Source organism: Chrysochloris asiatica, unplaced genomic scaffold (assembly GCF_000296735.1).
Source record: "Chrysochloris asiatica unplaced genomic scaffold, ChrAsi1.0 scaffold00228, whole genome shotgun sequence".
In the NCBI taxonomy this organism is placed as follows: domain Eukaryota; kingdom Metazoa; phylum Chordata; class Mammalia; order Afrosoricida; family Chrysochloridae; genus Chrysochloris; species Chrysochloris asiatica.
Window position 1 is genome coordinate 1,242,820 of NW_006408746.1, and position 20,711 is coordinate 1,263,530.

The following is a 20,711-nucleotide window of genomic DNA, read 5'->3' on the forward strand; positions in this document are numbered from 1 at the left end:
TTGGTTTTATGTCTATACTGTCTCTTTAACTTTCATTGTCAATCTTGATACAATCCTGATATAATCAAGATACAATCAAGATGTTCTCTCCTAATCCTATTAATCCTGGTACAATCAAGATAAGCTTTCCCAAGATGGCGGCTCCTGGAACAGCTGAGTGTCTTGGATCAGAAAATAATGGATTTCTGGATTCTCCTGCAAATTCCCCAGCTATAAACCCTCCAAACCTCCAAACATACCTTTATATTTATTATAGAGTTCCAACACCATCTCTTGAGTCCTCTTGGCCCAGTATTCCGTGTTGTTGTTGTTGGAGCTCCTCACTACACGTCTCACTGCTGCTCGAAGTTCTCGCTGCTGCTCGACGTTCTCGCTGCTGCTCAAAGTTCTCGCTCGTTGTTGTCGTTAGGTGCCATCAAATTGGCACCGACTCATAGCGACCTTATGCACAACAGAATAAAACACTGCCTGGTCCTGCACCAAACTCATAATCTTTGGTACAGTTGAGCTCATTGCTGCTACCACTGTGCCAGTCCATCATGTGTGTGTGTGTGGCGAGGGGGGAGGTCCTTCTTTTTCACTGACCATCCAGTTTAACAAACATGCTGTTTTTCTGTAGGGACTACTCCCTCCTGATAATATGTCCAAAGTATAAGAGATGAAGTCTGGACATGCTGCATCCTGGCTTCTAAGGAGCATTCTGGCTGTACTTCTAACAACACAGAATTGTGTGTTCTTTTGGAAGTCCATGGTACTTTTAGTACTCTCCTGCAACACCATATCTCAAAGGCATCAATACTTCTACAGTCTTCCTTAGTCATTGTCCAAGTTTCACATGTATACGAGATTCTGGAATATACCATGGCTTGGGTCAGGCACAACTTAGTACTCAAACTGACATCTTTGCTACTGAACATTTTAAAGAGGTCTTGTGTGGCATATTTGCCTAGTGTAATACAGTTTGATTTCTTGATTGCTGCTTCCATGAGTGTTGATGGTGGATCCAAGCAAAATAAAGTCTTTGACCACTTCAATCTTTTCTCCATTTATCTTGATGTTGTTTATTGGTCCAGAGATGAAGATTTTTGTTTTTTCTTTACACTGAGGTACAACCCATACCGAAGTGGTTTGTTTGTTGTTGTTTTTTTATCATCATCAGTAAGTATATTAAGTCCTCTTCACTTCCAGCAAGCAAAGTTGTATCACCTGCATATTGCAGATTGATGAGCCTTCCTCCAATTCTGATGTCACAGTCTTTTTCATATAATCCGGTTTCTCAGATTATGTGCTCAGTTTACAGATTAAGTAAGTATGGTGAAAGAGTACAGCCCTGGAGCACACATTTCAAACTTTGAACCATTCGGTGTTCTATTGTTCTGTTTAAACAACTGCCTCTTGGTCTATGGACACCTTTCTCAAGAGCATAATATATTGTAAGGGAATACTCATTCTCCACAATGTTTTCCATTGCATAGTTAATAAAGTACAGGTACACATCTCTTTGGTGTTCTTTGCTTTCAGCCAAGATCTCTCTGATATCAGCAATGATATTCCTCTTTCTACATCCTCATCAGAATCCAACTTTTAACTCTGGCAGTTCTTTGTCAGTGTACTGTTTCAGCCATTTTTGAATTATTTTTAGCAAAATTTTAACTTGAATAGAGAATTAATATTGTCCAGTGATTTCTGTATTTTATTGGGTTACCTCTCTTTGAAATGCGTATGAATATGAATACCATTCCTCTTCAATTTGTCATTCCTTGTTTAGTAAACCATATGATGTCAGGTTCAAAATAGCTAATATAGTCCATTTTAGCTCAGTAATGCCTAGGGATATCTGTGTTTGTGTGTTCCATTTCTTTTTTAGCAACTTCCAGTTTTCCTAGATTCATAGTTTGCATATTCCACAGTCATTTATTAATAGAAGTTCATAGCTATTTCTCTACATTTTGAGTTCCACATCAGTAAATGAAGATTCCAAAGGCTTTACTTCATTTATGTCATCATGGTGAATTCTACATTAAGGAGACAGCTCTTTCCCACTCATATTTTGAATGCTTTCCAACCTGAGGGTCTTCATCTTGTCTGTCAGTCTGGAAGCTCTGCTGAAATCTGTCCACATTGAGTGACCTTGCTGCATTCAGAATACCACTGGTATAGCTTCCACCATTACAGCAACATGCAAGTCACCACAGTGACAAAATAACAGAGGAGTGATGGGCAAGCCATCTATCTATTAACCCATGTATAGTCTTTAATTGGGAAAATGGTACTCTAAGGAATAGTGTATTTGAAATTATTGTCTCATTTTCCTTGAAAGTGTATGTTGGAAGATAGGTATGTAGAGCTTTTAGAAATTAGATAGCTATATTCTTAAAAATTAGGTTCAGTTTCTAAGATCTAAGGGTACAAGAGCTTTGACTCTTGTCATGGACTTTAAACATTTTAACAAGTCATTCCTTGCATGGATTCTTAAGCATGGATACTTTTAAGTTTAAAGTTTATCTTAATTTATTCATTTCTAAAATGTCTATAAAGTATGTGTGAAATGTGTTGTTATAAAAGTTTCTGTTTGAAGCAATATCTGAAGTACAGGAAAACTAACACTGCATTCAGTTAATTAATTTTCTTTGAAAATTATTCTTTAATTTTCAGAACTGCTTCCCAAGTACATTTAATGAAATTTTCACCAGATGGAGAATTTTTTGCAACTGCTGGGAAGGTAAATTATGAAAGTGCTATTAACAGATTGCGTTTTTGTTTTACTTTGAAACTTTAAATATATTAACTTAGTTTCATTCCTTTACTTAAATTAAAAATATTTCCTTTTAAAAATATAACAAATTTAGCTAAATATTATGATGTTAAAAGGTAATAAATGAGCTAGTATGTGTTATCTTGCATAAGTTATTTAATATTTTTGAGCCTTTGTTTTCTCGTGTTTAAAATGAGGATAATAACACCGGCTTCACAAATAATTCATTGATCATAGAATTTAATTATGTAATACATATAAAATGACTGGCACAGTAATAAATAACCAATAAACTGTTAACTGGAATCCTGGTGTTGTACTGTAAGATAGAGCACTGGACTGCAAGGTCGGTTTGAGTTACAAGAATGGTGGTTCAAACCCACCAGTCCTTCCTCAGAAACCCTATACAGGGTTGCTGTGAGTCAGAACTGACTCAGTGACAATTAACAGCAGCAAACTATTACTACTCTTAACTAGTTGTATTGTAGTATAATCACTGGACTGCGAACCACCAGTTGCTCTTTGGGACAAATATGAGGCTTTCTGCTCCGTCAAAGATTATCAGCCTCAGAAACCCTATACAGGGTCAATATGAGTGGGGGACCAACTTGACTGCACATAACAACAGCTACAAATTGCCTTTTAATTGATAGATGTGGTTGACTGTAGTAATTTCTTAATATGCTTACTTTGGCAATACCTGTTTTCAGAACAATCTATGTGTTTGAAATTACTTTTTATGTTTTTAATTCACAGATTAGTTAGTGAACCACATGTTGTTTTTAAGTGCCATGGAGTCAGTTCTGCCTGTTAGCAACCTTGTATAGGGTTTCCAGGGAGGGGCTAGTGGATTTGATCCACCAATCCTGCAGTTCAAACTAACCTTGTGGTCCTGTGTTTATACTGCAGTATCACACCAGGACTCCAGTAAACCACTTGTTCATTGTCATCGAGTCGGTTCTGACTCATAGTAATCCTGTATAGGGTTTCCAAGGATCAGTTCATTCATTTGAACCACCGTCATTCAAACTGACTTTGCTGTTGAGTGCTTATCCTATAGTGCCACACCAGGACTCCCCTGTGAACCACTAATAGTCTGAAACTATTGTTCTTATGGCTCAAAGCCTTCTGAAAACTTAGTGTAAGGTACTTTAAAGGAGCTCTAGTTGCATAGTGGGTACAAGTCAGGCTGCTAACTTCAAGGTCAATAATTCTAAACTACCAGCTGTTCCACAGGAAAAAGATGAGACTTTCTGCTCCTGTAAAGATTTTCATGAGTCGGATCTGACTCCATGGCACACCACCACCGCCAAGATACCCTAAAACATCAGTGAGATTTTCTGAGGAGAGTTTAGAGCTGTTTTTTTCCTGATTGACTTTATAGTAAAGAGTAGCTCCTGGTTCATTCTCTTCTTCCTTGTTTTCCCCTTATTTCCTAATTGGTGGTGATGGTGGTTATATGCCGTGGTGTTGGTTCCAACTCATAGCAACCCTGTACAGTGTTTCTGAGGCTGTAAATCTTTACGGGAGCAGAAAGCCTCATCTTTCTCCCACAGAACTGCTGGTAGTTTTGAACTGCTGACCTTAAGGTTCACAACCCTATTCGTAACCACTGTGCTACCAGAGCGCCTTATTTCCTAATTAAGAGGTATAAATTTGTTTGTACTTAAAATGTTTTATGTACTGCTAGCAAGCTAGGAATCCTTGAGTAGTGTAAATGGTTAACTGCTTGACTACTAACCAAAAGGTACCTCAAACCCACCCAGAAGCAAGGCCTGATGATCTGCATCACAACTTAGAAAGCCCTATGTAATGCAGTTCTACTCTTCAACACATGAGGTTACCATGAGTCCGAATTTAATCCATGGTAACTGCTCTGTTGGTGGTTATTGACTATTGTTGGATGCCAACAAATCAATTCCGACTCATAGCAATCTCATGTGACAGAGTAGAACTGCTCCATCGCGTTAGCTTGATAATTTTTAAAGAAGCACATTGCTGTCTCTTTCTTCTATGGAGCCACAGAGTAGGTTCAAACCACTAAGCTTTTGGTTAACAACTAATTGCCTAACCATCATGCCACCAGAGCGCCTCAGTTATTAAGGAGTTATAATCTTCAACATTTTTTTTTTCGGTTTGTTAACTGATGGTAATTCATGAAAACTATCCCCCTTCTTTTTTCCTACAATAATTAATAGCTTGACAGCTAACTGAAAGTTTGGCAGTTTGAACCCACCAGCCTCTCCGTGGGAGGAAGACGAAGCATTGGGGTACTTTCTACACTGGCCTATAGGGTTGCTATGAGTCAGAATTGACTTGAAGGCAATGGGTTTGGGTTTTTAAGTCTGCTGGTGCTGGTAGTATTTTCTTATATGGCATTTGGCTAAATGGGAAAATGAACGCTGGTTTCAGTTTTTGAGAGTTCTTCTTGAATGATTCCACTCACAGAGTATATGGTGTCTAGCAAGTTTTTGTGTGTGTGTGTGTGTGTACTGCCAATTGTTGCAAGATACACACATTTAAACACATAAGTTCTCAAAGCACAGTGCTGGAAAGCTAATAAAATTGACACAAAGTCAGCAACAGTGGACTCAAACATAGCAACATTTGTGAGAGTGGTGCATATCTGGGCAGTGTTAGTTTTGTTTTGCATATGGTCGCTATGAGTTGGAACCAATTCACTGGTACCTAAAAAAAACAGCAAAAATAGAAAAGTATGGGAATTAGATTTTCCTTATCAATTACCTATGCCTAACCCCCTTCCCATTCCTAAATTTATGTGACTGGGGAGAAAGATACTACTTTTGTTACTTAACTATAATTTGATTCTAGTCTGAATTTGATTCTCGTTACTTTTATTTTGATGTTTTTCTGTTTTTCTCCCTTAGGATGACTGTCTTTTAAAGGTATGGTATAATGTAGAAAACTGGCGGACAGCTGTAACCTCTCCAGATACAAGTTCAGAGAAACAATCCCAAGGGGAAATTGACTTTTCATTTGTATATCTGGCCCATCCTCGAGCTGTAAATGGATTTTCCTGGCGTAAGACAAGCAAATATATGCCTAGGTTAGTGGATTAGTGATCACTGTTATTTTGACTACTTTTCTCACTTACAAAGTACATAGTTAATAGCTTCTTACCCTGTCTTTGTATTTGAGTAAGTAAGATAACCCCCTGACTGACAGTCGTCTCGCCATGAATTTACTATAATCAAATTGTAAAATGTAAGCCATGTAGCCATGTAAATTGGGTTTAAACCAAGATTATTAACCTTCATATCAGATCTCTCTAAGCATTGGAGTTCTGCATCTTCTTCTTTATGTTTTACATCCAATTCTTTTATCATTCATTACTTTCCAAATTGTTAGCATGGACTTTTTATCACATTTTTCTCTTGCATCTTAAAACTTCTAGTCTCCTCTTGATTCTTTTTTTTTTTTTTTAAACTATTTTTGAGAAGATGTATCAAAAAGCCTAAAACATTTATTTTACTGCATGCAAAATCTTTGAGGAAAAGAGAATGGGTTAACACCCATATTATGCCCTGAACTAGCAATTAGGTTAAACGTATACATTAACACAAACACAAATCTACACACCTCAGTACTTCTTTTCTTTCCTATGTTCCTTGAAAAACTTAATATCACACTGAACTTCTTCCTGTATTTAAGTAAGTTATGGAGACATATTATCACTAAAATATAAGTAGAAACTTCTTTATGTTTTGTGTGGCCATTTTCTGTTTGGCATACATGTGAGCAGTACTATTTTTCTCTTATCTTTTCAGTGTTTTAAGAGTTTTATCACTTGAGACATTTTAGGTTGATCTTTTATACCTGGATCATTTGCTGACTATTTTTGCTCTTCTGAACCAGCAGAGAACACCTAGATTTTTTTTTAGCTATTTTCTAGTGCAGTAGTTTACCATTCTTTCCACCCAAGCTTCCATTCCCTACCAAGCACAGGAGTAGGACATATTCTAGCAACAGTAATGGTTTTAGGAAAACGTGTCAGAGTCTTTGGGTGAATCTGGTTTCTAGTTTTATGTCCAAGTGTTTTTATTTACATATACTCCAGCCACCAAAATACTGAAAAAAAGGCTTAGGACATATTCTGTGTCACATCTGCTTCTGACCTAGTTCACTCAGTTGCAGCAGAGTGAGTGAAGGCAGAAGCAGATGCTTAAAACTGGGCCATTACAGATGCATAATAAAAGCAATAAGGGACACCAGCTTTGTTTTTATTTTCTGCTCATGTATATGTTATCTAAATTAAATTTTGCATCATAGGGAACTTTCCTATTGGTTAGTTATGACATCTTGTAGAAGTCTCCAGAATTTTACTGTAAGATCCGTGTCATTTAAGAATTGGCCAGTCTCCCTATTTACAGTTTTGTTGTTGTTTACAGGCTGCCTGCCAGGCATATAGAGGAAAACACAGTCTTTTCTCATGAGAAAGACAGAGATCACATCAAAGATCATTGCTCTGATACATCATCTTTACTGGACAAAATGTGCTTTGTTTTTCCCATACAATTAAGTTGTTCAATTAAATGGCTAATTTTATATACAAGGGAATTGTTGGATTCAGCTAGAAGAATGGGGAAATTTTTGTAATAATACATTTTTAATGCGGGACAGGTTGAGGGACTTGCTCATTTCCTTTAAAGAGCCCCAAGAGTTCTAGATAATCTAGTTTCAAAACTACCTTAGCCTATTGTTAATCAAGGTATGACAGGTGTTGTGAGTACTTACCCAGCATGTACTTAGCTGCTTTATGTAAGGTTATACCTTTTTTGCCTATACATGAGTATGATGTGTCATTGAAAGGAGAGTTGTTGTTAAGTGTCGTTGAGTCAGTTCTGACTCATAGCTACCCTGTATAGGATAAGGTTTCCCAGGAGCAGCTGGTGGGTTTAAACTGCCGACCTTGTGGTTCATAGTGCAGTGCTGATCCTATAATGCCACACCAGGAGTTCATAGGAGAGTAAGATGCCTCAAACAAATTGGAGATCGTATTTTCTTCATGCACTGCTCATATTACTTACTAACTATTCACTGATTAAGGTTCCCTGGTATCATAATGGATTAAGTGTTGGACTGCTAATTGCAAGGTTGGCAGTACAAACGCACAAGCCTTTCGACAAGAGAAAGATGAGATTGTTTGCTCCCAAAAGATTTGAAGTCTCAGAACCATAGAGTAGTTTTATTGTGTCTTGTAGGGTCACTATGAGTTGGAATCAACTCCATGGGTTTGGTTTTTGTTTTGGACTTTAACTATGTGTGAGGCATGATATCCTAAGAAGAGTCACCTGAGTCCACCCTTACTCCAGAGTCAAAATTGCCTTCATGCTTCTGAGGTGTGCACCTTTCTTACTTGCTTTATTGCCCTTGCTTCAGTTACATCTCTTCTGATTGCACTCTGTATAGATCTTTAGTGTCCTACCTTCTGCTATTCCTTTATAAGCCTTTTCATCCTACCGTCTATTAATTAGCACTATGAACCTGGAACTTTTCCATATTCTTTTACCCTTTGATGTATTTTCTTTCTGTTTGTTTACTACTTAATAGCATTGTTATTGTCTGTGTATAAGTGAATGTACTAGAGAGACAGAGAGGAAGGGAGGCTAGGAAAGGGTCCTAGGAGAACATAGAGGGAAAGGAAAAAAAGAAGAGGTGTGGAGGGAGGAAAAGGAGGAAAGAGGGAAGGGAAATAGGGTAGTGAAAAGGAAGGGTAGAAAGAAAGGTAGCAAGGGAGAATCCGGTAGAAAAAGGAAGAAAACTAAAGGTAGAAAAAGAAATAGAAGGGAGGAGAAAAATGGAGAGAGGAAAATGTACCCTGCTCTGTTTGAAGAGGAGGGAGGGAGAGGTATTAGGATGGGGAAATAGAGAAAGGCAAATTTGGAGAAGAAAGAAGTTTGAGGGGTGCTAGGGAGAGAGAAGAGTCCTGGTGTGGCGCTGTGGGTTAATGGGCCAGACTGCGAAGTCAATTGAATTGCAAGGTTGGCGGTTCAAGCTCATCAGCTGCTCCTCGGAAACCCTACACCAGGGTCACTATGGGTCAGAATTGACTTGAAGGCACTTAACAACAACAACAGGAAGAGAAAGGGTAGGGGATTTGAGGAGAGGTTGAGATGCAGAGAATGAGGGGAGGAGACTGAGGGAGGGAAACCAGAGGAAGTGAAAAGAGGGACTAAGGCAGCTGAGTGGACTGAGAAAGGGGGAAGTGGAGATGGAGAGAAATGAGTGAGAGAGAGAAATGAGAAGGGAGGCTGGAGAGAAGAGCAGCCAAGTCAAAGTATGCTGTTCTGCAGTGTCTTCTCTGCTACTTGTTGACTTTTTTAAAAAACTAAGTGGCTACTGTAGATATTTTTTTCTTTTTCTTTTCCTAACTTACTGATTTACCTACTTAATATTTTTAATCAGGTAAGTTTGAAGAAGTACCTTACTTCAGGATATTTTGACTTCTTTTTCTAAACTTCCTGAGTTACCCTATTGAAGACATTCTTTGTTAATAGGTGTCTCAGTTATCTAATGCTGTTATAACAGAAGTACTACAAGTGGATGACTTTAACAACCAGAAATGTATCCTCTCAATTTTAGAGGGCTAACAGTCCAAATTCAGAGTGTCAGCTCTTGGGGAAGGCTTTTTCCTGTGGGTGCTAGGGAAAGGTCCTTGTCTTCTTTCAGCATCTGTAAGTCCAGAATTCCTTGTGGAAATCTCCATACATCTTGGCATCAATTTTCCCCAGGGTCTAGGACCTTCACATTACTGGGACCCCAGGTTCAAAAGATGCAGTCCACTCCTGGCTCTTCTGTCTTGGTAGTAGTAGGTTCCTCTTTGTTTGCTCAAGTTTCTCTCTATTTATCTCTAGTAAGATAAAAGGTATTGCATGCCAAACACTGGGGATCAGGGTGGTGGTAGGATTAAGGGTAGTGTATCCTGTTGTGATGCTGTAGGATAAGCACTGGACCGCTAGCCACAAAGTGAAGTCAGTATTTCAAATCCACCAGCTGCTCTTCAAAATCTCTATACAGGGTCTCTATGTGTTAGAACTGACTCAATGGCACTAAACAACAAAAATCCCACCCCTAATTTTCCTACTGATTTATCGTATTAAATCATATCATGAGGGGATAGCTACATCTCAACTGCCAGACCCCTGAGAATCTTGATCCAGTCAAGTTGACACAAAACCTTAACTGTCACAATAGACTTTCAGCCTTTTGGCTGTTGATATTTATGGGGTTAATTGATATAGTAGTATTTGATTTTGTTTTTATTTGTGGATGCAAAAAAGGTTATTTGCTGAAAGCCAAGGATGAGTAAAAAGGGAGGTTGTTAATGTGTACTTTATAGTATATTTTCTGTTCTTAGACTTTATTGTCTTATACTAGAGGAAAGTATAGTGGAGTGAGTAGTTACTATAGTAACCACTGTGCAGGTGTCTTTACAGGAAGTAAAATGAAACAGTCTTGGAGTATATTAGTTTAGAGCTGGGCTGATAACTGAAAGGAAGGTTTGAACATTTTATAATTGAAAGATACAGTTTTTACCTTGCTTACTATCAGAGGGAATATGGCTTGATTTTAGTCATATCTATATTTGTATGTATGTATGTGTATATGAGGAAAGTCAGCAAGTATTTGTTACTACAGTTCTAGTTTATACATGTATGAGTTTATTACAGACAAAACAAGTTTAAACATGTCTCTGTGATCAGTAGATGACTGAAGATGACTGAAGACAAGGTCTTTCAGTAATATACTTGTCTTAATCTGGTTAGCCACCACTTGTCTGTCAGTTTTTCATACTGTGATGGTTTGTGAGTCAGAAGAGACACTGAAACTTACTGTCCAGCATAGAGATGATAAATAAAGCAAATGGAAGTAATGAGAAGGTACAAGAGCTAAACAGAAATTTTCAAAGGTCAGCTCGATAAGACAAAATAAAATATTACAGCGAAATGTGCAAAGATGTGGAGTCAGAAAACCAAAAGGGAAGAACATGCTCAGCATTTCTTAAGCTCAGGAACTGAAGAAAGAATTCAAGCCTCAAATTTCATTATTGAAGGATTTTCTGGGCAAATTATTGAATGATGCAGAAAGCATCAAAAGAAGATAGAAGGAATACACAAGGACAGCACCAAAGGAAATGGTCGATGCTTAACCATTTCAAGAGGTAGCATATGATCAAGAGCCACCGATACTGAAGGAAGAAGTCCAAGGCGCATTGAAGGAATTGGCAAAGAATAAGGCTCCAGGAATTAATGGAATAAAAATTGAAATTTTTCCACAGAGGTCCAGAGTGGAGAGGAGGGCGGCCAGCTGATAAAAAGAGGCCGGACAGACGTAAGAACACCCACACTTGCTGATGTTGCCCATTTGATTGGACTTCAATGACTGGATAAACAGAGCTCAACCCTAAGAAGAAAGAAGAGGGAAAAAAGTGTCATCTGATACATTTCGATAAACATGACCTACACCTATAAATGCAGTAGCTCAAAAGAGGAAACAAGTCCCTGCTGCAAGAACTATACCCACCCCCTCCACACAAAGGGTAGACAGGGATGGGCATCTTGGACATTGGCTACCCAAAATGGGAGGGATACAAAGGCAAGAAGTGACTGGCTTACAAGCTTTCAAGAGGGAACCTAGATCCAGAGGGCATGTAGGGAGGTGGAGTCTCCAGTGAGTGGTGTCCAGCCTGTCCAGGAAGGGCTGATGAAATGAAATATAGATGGATCTCTTGTGATGCAATGGTGAATAATTGTTATCAGGACTGATTGAGAGGGTTGGAAATCTAAAGATGGACATTTTGTAACAAAGAGAGGAGTGATTGATTTATCAGTCTAGGAGCAGAGGACCCTGGGACCATCGATGGAGAAGAGCGAAGAGCGGAATCCTACCCAGAGAGGCAGTGAGGCCTGGGATGGAGGCAGAGAAGACAACGTCAAGACATGGTGGGCTGGGGGCTCGGGATCAGGAGATGGAAAGGGGCTGAGGACTGTGGTGTGAGGGGGGTGCAGGTTTATAGGGTACACCCTTGGTTGGGTGAGGATGCATGGACAGGATGATAACTATGCCAACGAAATGATGGATGATGGAATGAATGTAGAGCTGATGTTCTCCCATGTAGATTATCACACAATTCACAATAAAACATTTTTTTTAAAAAATTGAAATTTTTCAAGAAAATGAGGCAGCACTGGAGGTACTCACTCATCTCTGCCAAGAAATTTGGAAGACAGCTATCTGGTCAACTGATTGGAAGAGATCCATATTTGTGCCCATTCCGAAGAGCAGTGTCCCAACGGAATGTGGATTTCATCAGACAATATATTTGATATGCCATGCTAGTAAAGTTTTATTAAAGGTAATACAGAAACGGCTGCAAGCATACATTAACAGAGAACTTCGAGAGGCTCAAGCCAGATTGAGAAGAGGACATGGAACGAGGGATATCATTACTGATGTCTGATGGATCTTGGCTGAAAGCAGAGAATACCAGAAAGATGTTTATCTGTGATTTATTGAGTGTGTAAAGGCTTTTAATTGTGTGGATCATGACAAGCTATGGACAACATTGCAAAGTATGAGTATTCCTGAACACTTAATTGTGCTCATGAGGAATCTGTACATGGACCAAGAGGCAGTTATTCTAACAGAACATGGGAACACTAAATGGTTTAAAATTAAGAAAGGTGGGCAACAGGGTTGTATTGTTTTACCATACTTATAATCCCCTCCACATATCATCAGTTAACAGAGTTTCTCTCTATCCTCTTTAGCTTTTTTTTTTTTAGCCATGGTATTTTCAATAGTCTCATATGCATGTGAAAGCTGAATAGTGAATAAGGAAGACTAGAAAAATTGATGCATTTGAGTTATGGTGTTGGAGGAGAAAATTGAAAGTACCATGGGCTGCCTAAAGGACAAACAGATCTGTATTGGAAGAAGTACAGCCAGAATCCTCCTTGGAGGCCAGGATGGACCTGTCGCTGGAGAGGGTGTCATGTTTGTTAAGGTGGAGGCTAGGAGAAACGGAGAAAGACCCTCAGTGAGATGGATTGGCAATGTGGCAGCATCAGTGTGCTCAAGTGTGGCAACAGTTGTGAGGTTGGCCCAGGACCGGGAAGTGTTTCGTTCTGTTGTGCATTGTGTCACTATGAGTCAGTACCTACTTGATGGCACCAAACAACAAGAAGTCTTGTTAAAATACTTTCAAAAAAGAGAGAGAGAAAAAACCAAAACCTTCAAATAACTCAAATGCATCAATTCTTCTATGGTCTTAAAAAAAAAAAAAAAAGTCCAGTGAAAATGGTGGTGTCAAAGGTAATCTGCTAGGCCTGTTAAATTCAAAGCAGAGAGGTCACCTCAGATAGTTCCAAAGAGTAATATTGATTGTTTCTTAAAAGATACAGGACAACCACGGGGGCTAGTTATAATCAAGTTTTAAGAAAATTAAAAACTGCATTGGTGAGGTAAACAGAAAATTGAGCCAAGAAATTTTGTCCATCATGACCATGCATCTGCTCTTTCTTTGAGGGTGGCAAGTTCTGTCCTGTGAGAATTTCACTGGTAAACCTTACCCCATCTACACTACAGCTCTGATCCTGCCCTTTTCAAACTTGTTTTTCGTCCCCAAACTCAATATTTCAAAGGAACATGATTTGAGTCCCTTGAGGATGCTATAACATTTTGAAGTAGTGTAAATGGAAGAGCACAGAGTTCTTGAGAGAAACATCAGCTTTCAGAAATATATAGACCTACATGGAGAATACATTGAGAAACAATATTTTAATATGTTCTGTTAAATGAAGTTTTCTATTATTTTGTAGCATTACTTTTTTACTTGTCTTCCTAAGAAAATTGGATTATTAAAACAAGAACTACTAAATTCTAGATAGAAAAGAAAGGTTGGCAAACATTGCTGGGATAAAGTCAAACATCCATTTAATTGCAGTTGTCCTGACTAATAGTGCTAATATTTGTACATAGACATTTTCTTCTTTGTTACTTAACTGGTGGGCATTTAAAAAATTATAGAAACATTGTAGAATTTTAGAATTTCTTTTACTATGTAAAGTTTGTATTTCTGCCTCAAATCTTTCTATTCTTTAGGGCTTCTGTCTGTAATGTACTGTTGACTTGCTGCAAAGATAACGTTTGTCGTCTTTGGGTGGAGACATTTTTACCAAATGATTGTTTGCTATATGGAGGTGACTGCAACCATTGGACTGAACCAATTAATTTACCAAATAACTTCAAGAGAAATGCTTCCAGTAAAGAACGAGTTCAAAATGCTTTAGAAGTGAGTGTTTTTATTAGATATTATTTCCTATATGTCTTATAAACCTTTTGTAGATAGTCTTTTTAATAAGCAACAATTGTAATTAATATACAATGCCATATAGCTGATTCTAAAGAATAAATATATCTCAGGAAAACCATTTTCAGGAATTTTTAAGTTGTTTTATTTTTAAAATATTAACAAAAACTTTGACCAATACACAAAACTACTTCTAATTCTGCAGAGTTGAAGATAGAATAATAATACAGATTCCTATTATTTTGTTTTATTGCTATTGAAAATTGCAAGTGATCCAATTATGATTTATCTTTGAATGTTTGTATGACTATAGAACAGCTGTTTTTCCCATTTGTATAGTATCGGCTTAAAATAGAACTAAATACATATTGTGTGTTACTTGGCAACTGATAGAATGGCTTTGTGTGATAATACCTGAAAGAAGCCATTTGTTCTACTTTTAGCTTTGCCAGGTGACCTTGGGTTCTTTATAAACTGTTTTCTCATAAAAAAGATGAGAATAATAATACTTGTACTGTCTTCATATCAGATCAAATGAAAATATGCTTTGTAAATTATAAAATATCATTCCTAATACATGCTGGTGATACTTTTCAGTGTTTTATGGTCAAGTAGCCTGTAAAATGAAAACAGTATATGTAGAGACATCGTTCCCACAAACATATCTATTGTATACCTTTTCCCCCTAGTTTTTAACTTCAGAAAAGTAATTATAAGAAAATAAGCCAAATAAAATTCAATTACAGAGTGTTATGTTAAGGTTAAGAGATGGATAGGCAAGATCAAATTTGAAACCTAGAGAATAACTCCTAACTTATTTGCTGTACAAAAATTTGTTGTGTAAAATTTTGCTGTACAGAAATTCTTAAAAATACTTTAATATATTTATAAGATCATTTGATGATGGAGCTTTTTAAAGCTCTTTCAGAAGTCACAGGACTCCTCATGTGACGCTATAGGATCAGCAGTGGACTGTCAACCATAGGGTTGGCATTTCAAGCCCACCAGTTTCTCCTAAGAAACCCTACACAGGATCACTATGAGTCAGAACCAACTGGACGGCACTTAACAACAACAATATATGTGACATTTAACAGTTATTATGTAGTCTATGCATATATGATTTATAGCAATATTGGCAGTGGTTTTACTTTTTTTTATTCACCCAGGTTAATTTGAGACATTTTCGTAGAGGTCGAAGAAGATCACTTGCACTTGTAGCACATACCGGCTACCTGCCTCATCAGCAGGATCCACATCATGTTCACAGGAACACCCCATTGCAAGCCAATGCACTTTGCCATTTTCATATTGCTGCCAGCATCAACCCAGCCACAGGTAATAAAGCACTGTTCGGAATATGTTTTTAGAATTCAGTAGACTGATTTGTAACAAATAAGTTACATTTTGAGTTTTTGTATAAGTAAGAAATTGTGAGTGACTTTTTAAACAAACTTTTCATTATCTCCACCTCACTGGTTACACAGTGCTTTGTTTTTTAAGGCAGTGGTTTAGCCAGTAGTTTTAACATCTTAACAAATCATCAAGCTGTTCATTATTATTTCACTCAAACATTTAAATTTTAGCTAAGACTTAATACATGAAGGAAAATGAAAAAGTTTTGCTATCAGGGTTCTGGTGCTTACATGCACAAGTTTATTCCAAACAAAACATGTTTAAACATGTCTCTGCAATTAGTGAATGGCTATAGATTAGTTATTTTGGTAATACACTTATCTTAGTCTCCTAAAAATGCCTTTAAAAATGGGATACTAAAATAAAGAGTGTTATATAAAAGTCAGCTAGCTCAAAGAGTTGATCTTTCCATCAGTTTTTAAGCAAGATCAAAACTAATGAAGATGATTTATGGAACAAATTGTAACTCTGGATAAGCCTGGGGTTTTCTAATAAAATCCAAAGTGCAAGGTTCAATCAAAGCACTAATTTCTGAGTGGATCTTTTGGGCCAGTTAAATACAAGAGGTTAGCTCAAAAGCTTATGGTTACGGTTTTTTGCAATTCCAAAGAGATAATCATGATATATTTTCTAAAAGGACAAAGGGAAATCATATGGGCTTATTAAAAGAAGCTAAAACAAAAACTGAAAACGATGCTTGGTGAACAACTAATGCCAAGGAATTATTTTCCATCATAAAAATGCACCTGCTGCACTTTATTTGACGTGAAGCAAGGGTTATCCAGGACTTCTGGTGTAGGTGCTATAGGACTGCAAAGGTCATTTTGAACTGTTATGAGTCAGAATTGACTCAATGGCAGCAAAGCCTATGAGAATTTAGGGGAAAACCTTACCCTGTCTACCCTACAGCCCTGATCATCTTGTCCCATCAGTCTTCTATTTGTTCCCCAAACTCAAAGAACATTTAAAAAGGAACACAATTTGAGGATGCCAAGACATCTGTGTAAATCATTATGTAAATTGAAGAGCCCAGAATTCTTTGGGAGGGATTGTTGTTAAGTGCCTTTCAAGTCAATTCTGATTGATAGCAACCTGGTATCAGTTTCCCAAGGATGGGCTGATGAGCTTGAACCGCTAACCTTGTGGTTCATACTGACCTTGCAGTCCAATGCATTAACACAGTCGACAGTGCCACACCAGGAGATGGTGAGGTAAAATACTGTGTTCAGAACTATATAGTTGTAGATGGAGAATATATTGAGCAACAGTAGCATCACATTTTGATGTTTTGTAAAGGTTTCTATGATTTTGTAACAATACTTTCTGGTTAACACTGTAGAATTTCTGTTTCATAATTATTGTTTAGTGGTGGTGGTGGTGTGTTGTGGAGTAGGTTTTGAGTCAGCACAACCCTGTATAGGGTTTCTGAGGCTGTAAATTTATACAAGAGCAGAAAGCCTCATCTTTCTCCTGTAAAATGGCTGGTAATTTCATACTTCTGACCTTGAGGTTAGCAGCCTGATTCGTAGCCACTATGCTAAAGCCAGTGTGTTTAGTGTTTAATCTTTGGAAACATTTTTAGGTTAGGACAAATACTTTTAAGTTGTGATTGGAAAAATTAAGAAACATCTCTGTAGTCAAGTTACATAGTATAAGACAAACTGAAAGAACTAAAATCTTTGGGTTTATTTTTAAAATTGATAGTTTAAGTGCCCATCTTTTTAAGGAACTATTTTCTGTGAGTATAAAGAACTATAGTCAAAATTGGGGCCTTTAAAGTATACTCCTGAAATAATACTTGGCAAAAGAAAAAGAAAAACTGTATTTGTATATGACAAATTTCATCTATAGTGAAATTGAAAAGGAGAAGTCCATTCTAGTCCCTATCCCTAAAAGATAGCCACTATACATAAGTTCATGTGTGTTTTTCAATACTCTTAAACCTAACCTGTTTCCATACAGCATACTGAATTTATAGTCTTGGATACTTCAAGGAGACATAGCAACAAATATGGTCCATTAGTTACTTGAAATTTATCTAACAGAAAATACTCCAGTAACTCAAGTGTTAATAATACTGTGGTAGAAATGAAGGATGTTTACGAATTTTTAGTTTTTGTTTGATTTGATAACAGTCCTATTTCTAAAAGATTTCATCAACCAAGAAAAGTTAAAAAATCAAAAATCTAAAATTGGACTTTCCTTTAAAAAGAGTTAAATTGGGTTTGGCAAGATCATCACCTCTCTAAAAAAAAAAAAAATAGTAAGGAGATAGATATGGGTTTCTGGTGTGGTGTTATAGAATAAACACGGGACTGCGTACCAAAAAGTTGGCAGTTCATGACCATGTTGGTCACCGATAAGGGGAAGTGAGGGAAAAACAGCAATGAAGTTGTGAGCTAAGTCTGACCACGTTCAATAGACTCTTGTGAACCCGGGTTGAGACCTGGGTGGCCAACAGTATGGCAAGACCGGGGGCCTCCTGGGCCCAGAGTCAGTGACATAGCCACAGAGGACTAGAGAGGAGAATGGAGTGTCCAGCTGATAAGAAGTGAGGGATGATACACGACAACACCCACACTTGCTGATAATACCCATTTGACCTGGGTTTAATGGCTGGATGATCAGAACTCAACTGGAAGAAGAAAGAAGAGGAAAAACCAGTAATTTGATACAATTTCATGAACTTGACCCATACCTATGGATACAGTAGCTCAAAAGAGGGAACAAATCTTTACAGTGAGGATCATTCCCACCCCCTCAGTACACAGGGTTAGACAGGGATAGGCAACTTAGACATTGGCTACCCAAAACAAGGGGACTACAAAGGCAAGAAGTGACTAGTATACAAGCTTTCAAGAGGTTGCCTAGATCCAGAGGGCGGAGGGTGCGGAGGAAGGTAGAATCTCCACTGAGTAGTATCCAATCTGTCTGGGTGGGGCTGATGAAAGGAGGTGGGGATAGCACTCATGTGGCACAATAGTGAATAACTGCTATCAGGACTGACTGTGAAGGTTGGAAATGTGCTATCAGGACTGGAAGGTTGGAAACTGCTATCAGGACTGACTGTGAAGGTAGATGTAGCAAAAGGAGGGGAGTGGTTGACTTTGCAGTCCAGGAGCGGAGGTCCCTGGGACTATCAAGGGAGAGGAGCAGAGTGCGGGACCCTAGCCAGAGAAGCAGTGATGCCAGAGATGGAGGCAGAGATGATGACGTGAAGCGATGGAACGGCTGCGGACTCTGGACTCAGGGAGGAGAGGGGCTGTGTACTGATGACTGAGGGGTGGGCTTGCAGATGTACCCTTTGGTTGTTTGATGATGCATGGAGGGGATTGTAATCATTGCAATGAAACGAAATACGATAGGATGAATATAAAGCTTATCTTCATCCATGAAAACGATCATATAATTCACAATAAAAAGTTAAAAAAAAAAAGTTGGCAGTTCAAAACCAACAGCTGCTCTTTCAAACTATGTAGCTATGAGTCAGAATTGACTCATCAGCACTTAACAACAACAACAATGGGGCCTTACTCAAGAGATAGCTATTAAGTCAATAGAATAATTTTTGAAGACTTCTGCTTAGTAGAAGACAATATTATGGAATAAAGAAAGCTTGAATTCTCTACTTTAATAGGAAAGGCTGAAGGATTACTAAAAAAAGAACCCCAAGTTAAAGTATATCATCTCCTTAACAAGCTTCCAATAAGGAAAACACTAAAACCTTTCTCTAGATGGTAATTCCCTAAAGGGAACTAATACATGTAGACTAAAGACGTAAAATTATTAGCAGCTATGTTGAGTCCTCCACTACTCATCTCTTAGTTTGTCATACTGTAGTGACTTGTGTGTTGTTGTTATTCTGGGAGCTATGCCATAGGTATTTTCAATACCAGTGGGATCATCCACAGTAGACAGGTCTCAGCTGAACTTCCAGACAAAGACAGATTAGGAAGAAGGAGAGGTAGAATAGCTCCGAATATTTAGATACAGAAAACTTTATGAATAGCAGTGGAACATTGTCAGAACCAGATTATTGAATATTGAAACATGATGAGCATCAGAATATATAGATCAGATATTGTTTTGGTAAATGAGCCCCTCAGGTTGGAATGCACTCCAGATATGACTGGGGAATAGCTGCATCCTTAAAGTAGAATTGACCATGATGACACGAATGGAATAAAGCTATTGGGACCTTTATTTACTGATGGGGCACAACTCAAAATGAAGAGAAAAAGCTGTAATTATCCATGAATAATTAGAACATGAAATGTATGAAGTATGAATCTAGGAAAATTGAAAATTGTCAAAAATAAAATGGATCACATCATTTCACTAATAATATCCTAGGTATAAGTGAGCTGAAATGGATTGGTATTGGCCATTTTGAATATGACAGTAACGTTTGCGATGCCATGAATGACAGATTGAAAAGGAATGACATCATATTCATCATCAAAAAGAACATATTAAGATCAGTCATGAAGTGCAACACTCTCTGTGATAGGACAATATCCATACGCCTACAAGGAAGACCAATTCATACCACTATTTTCAAATTTATACAGCAACCACTAAATCCAGAGATGATGAAATTGAAGAATTATACCAACGTCTTCAGTCTGAAATTGATAGAACATGTAATCAAGATGCATTACTGGCAATTGGAATACAAAGGTTGCAAGCAAAGAGGAATGATCAGTAGTTAGAAAATATGGTGATAGAAACAATGCTGGAGACTGTATGATAGATTTTTCTAAGACCAATGACTTCTTCATTGCAAATACCTTTTATAAAAAAACATGAAAGATGACTGCACACAGACATCACCAGATGGAATATACAGAAATCAACTTAACTGCATAGTGAAAAGAGATGGTAGAAAAGCTCTCCATATCATCAGCCAAAGCAAGGCCAGGGGCAGATTGTGGAACAGACCATCAATTGCTCATATGCAAATCAAAATAAGTACACAAAAGCCAAAATATGACCATGGATATCTCCCACCTCAATTTACAGATCTCCCACCTCAATTTACAGATCTCCCACCTCAATTTACAGTTTGATACATTAGATACTAAAAACCAAAGACCAGAAGAGTTCTGGGATGACATCAAGAACATCACATAGAAAGAAAGCAAAGGGTCATTGAGAAGACAAGAAAGAAAGAAAAGACCAAAGTGGATGTCAGAAGAGACTCTGAAA

The 20,711-nt window shown here is 37.7% G+C and overlaps 1 protein-coding gene across 1 annotated transcript in view; it reads left to right on the plus strand.

The window, feature by feature from the left end:
- Positions 1–20,711, plus strand: part of DMXL1 (Dmx-like 1) — a 280,448-nt gene that overhangs the window by 108,641 nt on the left and 151,096 nt on the right. The window contains exons 6-9 of the mRNA XM_006873194.1: positions 2,656–2,722; positions 5,644–5,822; positions 13,880–14,069; positions 15,257–15,425. Coding sequence (XP_006873256.1) covers positions 2,656–2,722; positions 5,644–5,822; positions 13,880–14,069; positions 15,257–15,425 — 605 coding nt within the window. The remainder of the gene's footprint in view (positions 1–2,655; positions 2,723–5,643; positions 5,823–13,879; positions 14,070–15,256; positions 15,426–20,711) is intronic.